The following is a 10769-nucleotide window of genomic DNA, read 5'->3' on the forward strand; positions in this document are numbered from 1 at the left end:
TTCAGCTTATCTTAGTCTGTGAAATATTTTCACTTCTGGAATTCTACTTTTGCACTTATAGAGGGTATTACAGAAAAATATTGCATATTAGTGCAAGAGGTTCAGCTTGTGTAACACATTATGAAATGCCTTACCTTCTCTGTTTTAATGACAGAAGTTAGGTTAGCTTACTAGAAGTCAGATCTAAGTAAAAGAAACATGTTTTACACTAATATCAGAGTAAAAGAACTGTATTTTGTTACCACTGGCATCAAATACATAAGGACAGAGGTAGAAGACAAAGTTTACAAAGACATTATCCTCAAAAACTGAGTTTCCTGAAATAAATGTAGAGTCAGACCCACTCCTACAAAGACTTTCCCTCTTTCTGGAAGGTTGGCAGTTTTTCTGCTAGTTGGAACCCAAAATCTAGCAGAAAAGAAACATTATTTTGTCTAGATTTTCTACAATCTGTCTTCTTCTGTAATTCACTAATATTGAAAGGAAAATAAGCCCATATAGTTTGGCCTCTTTAGAACCCTCAAGCATTCAGAAGCATTACCTGTTGAGCATTTAGCAGCCCAGTTAAACAAAGCTAAGGTACTTACATCTATCATTTCGGTCCTCAGGACTGGAGGAAGTCTCTCGGTCTGAAATGAGGCCAGAGACAGCAAAAATCTTTTTTCCAGTATCATCAATTTTGAGGGAGCCGGGAGAGCCAGATGGGAGTTGGGCTCCAAATTCATACTCCTTGCCATCAGCATCTGAGAAGCGTAGATGGGGAGAGTCGGTATCATGACAGTTCTTGAGGCGCTTGGCAGGTGTAAAAGCCGACTGATAACTCTCCCGGTCCTCAGTGGAGGCAAAGGGACGGAAGGCCCCAACACCACTGTGGTTCAGCATGCTGATTGGGGTACAGTCCAGATTAGGGGGTGCAAACTGAGGATGGAGATGCAGCAACGAAGGTGGAAAATCACGGTTGGTGAATGCTCCAGGCACCCCACCTTGTCGGTGATACATAGAGGCAAAAGTATAGGAGCCATTGGTGAACGGGATGTGCACATCCTTGTCCACCGACACAGGGACCCCAAAGGGCCTGGGCTGTTGGCAGGGGATGGAAGCATCACGGCTGGCTTCAGCAGTGGAAGCCAGGACCATCAGGGCTGGAGATGCCAAAGGATTGGGAAGGTAGGAGGAGTTTTCCATCTTGAAAGCTGCCCGGTGTAAGTCCATTGGAGTCTCTTTTCTTGACAGGGCCACAAGGGAAATGGTCTTCCCTGGATGGAAAACAAAGCGATGTCTGGAAGTAGAGCTGAGTGATCTCACCAAACCCTTATCACCATCCCAAAACTGAAAAGACAAAGAAGGGGAAAAGATGAAAAACACAGAAAATTGAATTAACAGCTGGCAGTTCTTAATATGGCAAGAAAATTGTAAAAGCCTAAGCCAACTTTCCATTTATAGTTCTTTTAGAAAGCCAACAAGTTCACATGTTACTGGAAGAGTCTCTGACTCCCTCTAAGGGTCTGTACAAGTCTCCCTCCTGCTCTCTTTTACAGCTTTAGCATTAAACTTAACATTCAAGAGATGGTCTACCCAAGGTAGATAAAATGTGGCACAAGGCACCTGAAAGCCAACAGAATCTGTGAATCTTATGCAGAGAATGCCACCTGATCTGGTCTTGCTATCCTTCCCGCCTGCCCTACAGAAGGATATGGCACCAGTGCAGATTCAGATCAAGCCACATGTTGAAGTGGGGGTTGAATGATTTCAACAAGAGTGCAGAACTATGTCTAGTGATAAATTAAACATATATTATTCCTACCAGAAAAAAATACTGGAACAAAAAAAATTCTTGCCGTATGTAAGCCTATGACTACAACATCTCAAAATTAATATCAATAAAATAAACGAATACATTATTCAAAAATTATAAATGAAAATGTATATATTTCATGAATATACAAAAATATGAAATAAATGCAGTAGAGGAATATATTCCAATTGTGCAGATATATATGTTTTGGGTTTTCCATTATTCTTAGTGATGAAGGGAGAATAAATAATATGTCTGAATCATACATTTAAGCTATTCTTCCAGTTTTAAAAAAGAAAACAATAATGACATCAATAAGTCCTTGGCGTCCCTGATAATATTTGAAATTGTAATTAGTGGCTGTGCTATCTGATCTCTTCCAAGCATCTGCCTTTTAGTTTGCGGACAGTACAAAATGGATCAGTAGTTTTACTTCCTAATGTGCTCATGCTTAACTAGATTTGTAAACTGCCCTCAATATTCCATTAAGATTTAGAGGATTATTTATTTACTTATTTATTTTATACACGCGCGTGCACACACACATACACACACACATTTTCCTTTAAAACTAGTTGCCAAGTACAAGAAAATAAATCCCATGTTCTATGTATGTATGTATGTATATGTGTGCGTATGTGTGTGTATGTATATATATATATATATATATATATATATATATACACACACATACATACATACACACACACACATACTTCCTCTATGTGCGTATGTATTTACAAACTTTGCTTCGTTTCTTTTTAAATTTCTGCCCCAGCCATTAAATATGCTAGAATTCACTTCACTTTAATATACAAAAGCTTATTTTAAAACAATACACTAGCCTTACAGCACTCAAAAAAAAAATCATATAATAAAAAAGCAGTACAAAATGTGTCTGTTCGTTCCAGGAGGTCAGGCCTAGCAAATAAAACTTACTAAAAGGATCCCGTTTCTAATGGAGTGGCTTTTGTATTATCTGAATGGCAAGCCTAGGTTAACAAACTCTATGGAATGCTTGCTACATCCTTCATGCAGTGCAGAAATAACATTTCCTTTTCTTCTATCCTGTACCCAGAAGTTTGACTAGTAGTGTGAAGATGGACTGACATCATCCTATTTCTACTGCATTGGCTTCCTTTCTTATACAAAACAATGCTAAAAGATTAGAAGTATTTCATTAACATTTTTTAAATCACTTTCACATCTTTAATAACTTTCATCTGAGTTTTAGCTGTGAATGTAGACATGGCAAGGGCAATCTAATCAGCACTATTTTGAGTAATCTTTCTGAACAATGAAATGATTAAAGATAACAAATAATCAAATGTAAAATCAAAAGCTACAATAGTGGAAAAGGGTTATGAGAAATCTGGATATTTCTTTGATTAATTTTAAAGCAAAAATGTATACATAATTTACCTAGGGAAAGAAACATTATCTGAACTGGCATATGGTAATCTCCAAGGGAATGAAAGAGGGTGAAGAATATATCACTAGTGCCACTATGCCTGCTTATATTAAATGTATTTAATGGAAGCCATACTTAACAGTCCTTACAGAATAGTGTGAAACATTCCAGCTATCTTTTTCATTTGACAATAAATCAACATATTTTAATAATGGTTCAGACTGAATTTTATTTTTAAAAACTCCTGCATACTTTTCATTTTTCCCTTGTCTGTTACGTACCTTCTGTCATCACTTCATCCCAATCATTGCGATCATTAAAGCATGTATGGATGAAGCTGCGGCAAGACTAGTCATTATGAAAATCTATAGTTAATGCACTCCCAAAGTCAAAATGTCATTGGTTTTTAAATATGAAACCCAAAATAAGAAAACTAACTGGCCTGCTTAATTAAAAAAATATGGATTGCAGAATAATCAGCCTGAAAAAATATTTTGATGACCAGAAGTGAGTGGGTACAGCCAAAGTAAGTAACTGTTACTTTTTGCCTCTATGCTGATTTTTTTTAATTTAGCACCCCGTGCAAATCCAGATTAAAATAACTCCAGCTATTGATCCAAGCAGTGGAATTGACATTAATTTTAGTTCACTTCTCACTTTGCAAAGGGATCAATAGGAAGTAATAACAGCTGACATCCTCGCTGAAAGGAAGAGAAAAGACAGTCTAGCGACAGAAATCGAAAAGCAACCAAATAAATCAGCAGATACTTTTCCATGGCATCAGACAAACTCCAAACAGATTGCAAAAAGTCTTCGTTAAATTAACTAAACAAGGAGTGGAGGTGGAGGGGGTGGAGATAAATCTATGAAGCTACATATAACTGTCCGTTGGTTATCTCCGTTAGACGAACACTCCGAAGCCTATATTCTGATTTCCTACATTTACAAGATTTCTAGTTGATGGATAAAAATATTTGAACATAAGGGCACCCACCATCTGCATCTTTTAAAAGCACAAACTGAATCAATGTGAAAATAGAAACACTATCATAAACATCTAAACCTTGAATGAAATCTAGTATGTCAGGTGCAACTTGCATTTTTTAAATTTATTAAATCAACATAGAATTATGTTTAATTAGCTAAGAAATTATCAAAAGGAAGCAAAACTATTCATGATGCAGCCTTCTAATCATTTATATGCAATAAACTACCAGTTTACTGTATATAAAAGTTTTTAAAAGGTAGTCTTAAACTACAGGTGGGTAGCCTAAAATATATTTACAGAAGACAAACCACGAGAGTTTTTATATAACAAATTGTTTTAAAATTCTTAATTAAAAGAGGTTCTATGTTGATGGTATTGGTTACATTTTTATAATTTTTGGCTATTTTTAAATGTTTGGAATTAAAATGACATAATACAGATCTATGATTTTTTTTCTGCCTGTTGCCAACTGAAGAAAAAAATGCAAACCTAACTTTATTTTTCATAAAAAGCACACGCCTCAAAAAAATATCGGAGGGTACCTTTAGATACTACAGGTTGGCTCTCTTAGTGCTTTAAATCATGTAATTTTAGAAACAGGAATTTGAAAATGCATTTGTGGTTAAAAAATCCTAATCTTTACAAAGAAACTATTCCAGCTGTTGGGGAATTAAAGTGCTCATATGTCTTATGCATTAAACTAAACTGGATTTCTTCCTAATAAATTCCCAACAAATACAGGACTTGACAGTAAAAATAATAATAATCCAGTTTTAAATTAAGGAATTCTACAGGTTGGCATATCTTGCCATTAATTAATATTTGGGAGACAGTGAGTTCCAAGGGTAAGTACAAAAAGAATGCAAACAATTAGTTTTTTTAAAAAAGGATGGTGGGACTGGAGAAGACAGGGTAGAATAAGAATAAGAATCTTTGTGGTTTGAAATTCAGACCACTTTTAAAGGTATGAATAACTATTTTTAAAAATGTAATAGAAAATCGGGTCCCCAGATGTAACAGAAAAGCAGCTGCTTTGATTTGCTCCAATTTTGCAGGGGAGGCTCTTTTCCTGCAGAAAACTTGCTATTTCAGGAAAAAGAGAAAAGAAAACCTTGAGAGAAAATTAAGGTACCAGCCTTTGCAGAGGAAAAAGCAATGTAAATGTACATAGATTTTTATTCCCAAGGCTATAGAATACATCCATTGTTTTCCAACTTTAATAAAATCCTTTCCAAACAAATCAAAGTTCACAAAAAAGGTATGAATGAAAAAAGTAATGATTCGCTGCTGCTCTGACCTGTCAGCAATTGGGATGTTTCTCCAATCCTGCTCCAGAGTAGATACAGAAAATTCTCAAGTTTTCTGGAGCATAATGGGGGGGGGAGAAAACTACTCAAAACTGCTTTTCTGATCAAGAATATATATATAACCGATTTGGCTTTTACCAAACTATCTTCCCAAATCTCTAGTTATCAACAGAAACAAAAAAAAAACTGTGATTCAAATTTTAGCAGAGGAAAAGAAATCTCACTTTTATCTTACTTTTTTGCAAATTAAAACAGGTGTCTTTTCCGGGTTATTCGTCTGAGCACAAAATAATGCAACTGGTTTATATAGTTTTAAACAAGGGAATTAAAAAAGAAGCTTCCGATCTTCCCATTTCACTAAATACAACAAAAAAGAAAAAGAGAACTGTCCCAGAAGTATATCTGGGAGATACAGAAAATCAAAAGAAATCCCTCTCAATAAATTCACCCTGCCTTGCTCGGCCGTTGGTTTTTGTTTTTTGTTTTTAATAACCAGAAATCTCAACTGCTTTGCGCCTGTAAACTTCAGGAACGAAACCAGTTCAGCGCATTGCAAAGAAAACGAAATTTTCGTCCCTTCCAGGAAACAAGTGCGGGGGAGGATATCTTCCCTCTGTCCCGATTTCTATATTCGGTCCAGGGTTTATTTTCTTTTTAAAACAACCAAAGCTCATCAAACGTGCGGATGACTTGAGTTGTTTGAATTTATTACAACAATCCCTTCTCTGCACATTTCCTGTCTGGAAGGCGAAAGCATTCAACGCAACTCCTGAATTGGTCACTGCCTAATGATTTCATTGTGCTCAAGCAGATGGTTTTTCTGCATTTCGATCTACAAGGTGAGGAATTATTTCCCCTTCCTTGCAACCTCTGTGCTGACTTTCCTGCCTCTTTTTTGCGACGGCGGCTGTATTACACTGAAACCTCGAGGATTTTTAGCTTCTGAGCTTAAAGGCGCATGAAGTTTTACTCCAGGAATCCAAACAGTTCGTTTTCCATTCTCCCCATTTCCTCCTTCAACGGTTTCCAAACGGGTTTGCGATTTGCCCGCTGTAGCCACGCTCTCACCCTAGACCACAAAACCGCCTTTTGCTGTTTCTTTGTAGGAATAACTTGCAAACGGGCAAAGCGCCTCAGACTTTGTCTCTTGGAGAAATAAGGGCGTGTGAAATTCTTTGAAAGAAAGGAAGTTGTTTTCGAAACTTCAACCTTTCATCCAAATTTTATGTGTTTGACGTACGTCACAATGATCACAACGAAAAAGGACTTGGACCAAAATAGGGACAAGTCCTTAATTGCTATTGGTTAATCACCAATAATCAAAGTTCAAATGCGAGCCCGTCCTACAGTAAAACTGAAAGCGTTTGGGGAAAACGGTGCCGATTATTACGCGAGGGTTAGCTAAATGCAACACACACACACCCAAATCCCAGGGTTTAAAACATTAGGTTTTATTTAAAATTATTTATAATTATTAATTCGTTCTTCCTCTAAGGTGCCCCACTCTCGCTTGGTTTTGTTTGGGGAAACTGCTTTGTTACACCAGGAGACCTTGAGACCTGCGAAAGTCGGGAAATACCTCCATGTGGTGTGCACAAGGATTGCCGCCTCCCTTTAAAAAAAATTAAATGTTGGCGCTAATTGGGAACTGTTTTCTTGCATTTTGCCAGAATTTTACTCCGGCACCTGATCCCACCCCCCCCCCCCTCCTGTGTGTGGTATTGCCCACCTCCTCCCCAGGAAAATAAAGAGTAGGACAGGAAGGAGGAGAGTTCTGGGATCAGGGCTAGCCTTCCGAGGGGAGGGAGCACCCCACTGATTTGATTTTTAAATGCATACTCATTAAGATTCCACTCCCCACATACACAAACACACACCCACACCCCTTCCAACATTTCCACCCCAAGATCCGATAAGCAACGGCTAGCCTTAAAACTTTGTTCGGGAGAACGGGCGCGGAACGAAATAAGAGGCAAACTTGACTTGCAAAGTTTTGATTCTTCCAAACGTTACTGCCTTGAATTTGCGGGATGCTCTTAAGTGCCAGGATAGAGAATTGAATCGAAACTCCGGCGATCTACCGCTGAAAAGTTAAGATACACGCACCTATGGAACAACACCCACCCACCCACCCCGACGAATGCCACTGCTCCTGGACTTTCTATCAGCAACCCCCCCTCCCCGCAATTTCAAGACACCTACCTTGCAAATTTCTCAGAAGGCGGCGTCCCCCTTTGATTTCAGGCTGGGCAAGGCAAGATTCTGAGAGGTGCGTGGGGAGGAAAGCTGGACGCACTAAGCCCGGCGCGTGTGTGTCAGCGCTTTCGGCCAGCATGGGAGTGAGCGAGAGCCTGACACGGCTGCTGAGAGCCAGGGAAGGCGCAGCGCTGCCGCTCTAAGCAGTCTCTAATCAGTGAATGAGCCTCCACTCTCTCAGGGATTCCTAGCTGCTCACACACGCGCGCGCTCGCTCGCTCGCTCACAAACACACACACACACTCACACAGATACACAGCCGGCCTGAGAACGGAATACATTAGGGCAGGGAGGAAGCTTGGGAAATAGAGTCCACAGCTGGAAAGCACAGCTGGTCAGGGATGAGTTGCCCTCCCCGACACGGGCCGATGGATAAAAGTTTGACTAGAAGCTGAGTGAAGGGAACGAGTCTCTGCCTAAGTCCACCTGTTTCCTACACTTTTTAAGTTCGATGTCATTCTATTCTATTCTAGAACTAAGGCTCTTTTTGCAGGAAATAGCTAGGTGGGCACTGTCCTTCCTTTGTTTAAACTGTCCTTCGGTTTAAAATTGATTCTCATCTGCTTTCTCCTCCATTAACAGCTTTGGTAATGAGGACATTTTCCCATGTGATGCTTAAATTGACCTGTAACGACAAAGTGTTGTTAATATACCCAAACCATGTATGGTTGAAAATTATCTGGGAGCCCCATCCCGTTAACAATAGTTTTCCCATTCAGAATTTAAGTTGTTTAAATTGTTGCTTAAATCTTATAAAGGTCAAATACCCCCCTACGTTGGCTATAACATACATGTTATTTCTTAACTATTTTCAATAAAACAATACCCAACTATTCCAGTAAGTGTAATGTACTGTGTAGTGTGGAACAACATGATGCCTTCCAGATAAATAGAATTTCAACTGCTAGTATCACCAACCACTGTTCATCCCATATAGAAAAATTGAACCAAATGACCTTTAGATTCCTTCCAACCAAACAATCAGGAATTTAAGAACAGAGATATACGAATGATGATTTAGGAGAGAGACTGGCTGAGTTGGGAGATGAGTCAAGTGGGTAATTAGTCTGGAATCCCTATGTGGGCACAAGAGGCAAAGTCAGTCTCTCTCTCTCTCTCTCTCCCTCTCTCCCTCTCCCTCCCTCCCTCCCTCCCTCTCTCTCTCTCTCTCTCTCTCTCTCTCACACACACACACACACAGACAGACATACACTTGAATGCTGTTGAACCTTATCTAGTCTTACTCAGATGTAATGTGAGAAAATACTTGTTCATAGGTGTGAGCAAGGTAATTGATCTCTTCATGTGTAGATCTGGTTGTTTGCGTCTGGCAGATACTGATTTAAATGGAATCTATTTCCAAGGAAACATCAATTTATGAATCTTCAAAGTTTCTTTCTTATATAGAAAATCAACATTATTTGCATAAGAACTCCAGGAGTAAAAGTTTGAGATCAGACTAACTGATGCTGATATTCAATAAAAAGTATATATATATATGTATGTATGTATGTATGTATGTATGTATGTATGTACAAATTTGCACCTATCCCTGGCATACGCTCACACCTACATATAGAGACCCTATATCCAGATACCAGATTAATTTTCTCAAAGTCTGAGAAGATAGAATGGTGCTCAAAGAAGTAACTTAGGATCATAGACTAATGTTTGAGAGATATTTGAATTCAAATACTTTCCATAAATTAGAAATGGTAGTAGCATTGTTAAAAAGCAAGAGATGTCTGCAGTCATAACTTTGTTTTTAACTTCACAGGGTTGCTTAATTTTAAAACAAGTAACAATTAAACACTGAACTACAAACTAGCCCACCACAGTGGATACATTGTAGTACCATGACATACAAATCTGGTTTCTATGACCAAGTATTCTGAGTGAACACGAAATATTTTATTAATTGAAAAAATCATAAGTAAATATAGGTAAACCTGATGTTGAAACATAACCAACAACTTTTAGTTTGAGAGAATAAATATATTAGGACTGTGCAAATTAATATAAAGTTGCAAACAGCTGCAACTATCCAAGCACCAAGGTGTAAGCATACATATGGTGAATAGCTATCCTGGTAGAAGTATCTTCTGAGCATATGGATCAAATATTCATGAGTACACATGTCCAGAAGTTCCCAGGACCTTGAAATGAAGAGTTTTCAAGTGACCTGAGCTGCTGTTCACCTTTGTAGTACAAATCCAGAAGAGTATTTAACGTGTCTCATTTGATGATCTGAGAGAGAGAGAGAGAAAATGAGGGAGAGAGATTATACAAAGAACATAGTAAAACTCTTACCAAAAGCAAGAATTAAAACTTGCTCTTTGCAAATAAATCCCATGTTTACTTTTTTCAGTGGGCCTCATTTTCAAAGCATACTGAGACCTGCAGCCAATAAAGCTAAGTTTTAACCATCAGTTTTGAATCAAAGCTTTAATAGAAAGTTCTGTAAATATAATGTGATGCAATTAGTGGATGTTTGTGTCACTTAAGTGATAAAGAGAAAGATTCAGAAGACCAAGTTGCCTATTGTTATGTAACCTAAAAAGGCCAGCACTTACATTAAAAAATTATAAAGAAATCAATATATAGTAACCCTTCCATAAAATCTTGCCATCTGGAGATATTGCATCAGAACCTCTTCAACTATTGCCAGACAGCATGGTTATTATCAGGGGAATTCATTTATGGGAGCAGAACAACAACAACAAAAAGGCAGGTCTGACCAGGTGATCAAAGCCCTGCTCCTTTTTACATGAGTAAAAATATGTGTAAAATGCCTCCTGGGGATCTACCATTTCAATGGGACAATGACATAAGAGTTGCTTCTGGACTATGTGCCAACTCATTCAAATCAGCCAATGGTTTTTTTTTTTAGTAGATCTGACAGCATCTGGATAACATTTCTTAGTCTGCAATTTCTTGAATGAGTGGATTTTTATATTTATGAAACTGCAAATTTATATATATATATATATATATATATATATATATATATAT

General features: G+C 37.9%; 1 protein-coding gene across 3 annotated transcripts in view; it reads right to left on the reverse strand.

The window, feature by feature from the left end:
• Positions 1–1227, reverse strand: part of RNF220 (ring finger protein 220) — a 402605-nt gene extending 401378 nt beyond the window's left edge. For 2 of the 3 annotated variants that reach the window (XM_032218003.1, XM_032218002.1), the window contains exon 1: positions 588–1212. In XM_032218003.1, coding sequence (XP_032073894.1) covers positions 588–1212 — 625 coding nt within the window. Of the gene's footprint in view, positions 1–587 lie in introns of all 3 variants that reach the window. The other variant, XM_032218004.1, reaches the window with a different exon arrangement.
• Positions 1228–10769: the final 9542 nt, after the last annotated feature.

Source organism: Thamnophis elegans, chromosome 5 (assembly GCF_009769535.1).
Source record: "Thamnophis elegans isolate rThaEle1 chromosome 5, rThaEle1.pri, whole genome shotgun sequence".
Taxonomy (NCBI): domain Eukaryota; kingdom Metazoa; phylum Chordata; class Lepidosauria; order Squamata; family Colubridae; genus Thamnophis; species Thamnophis elegans.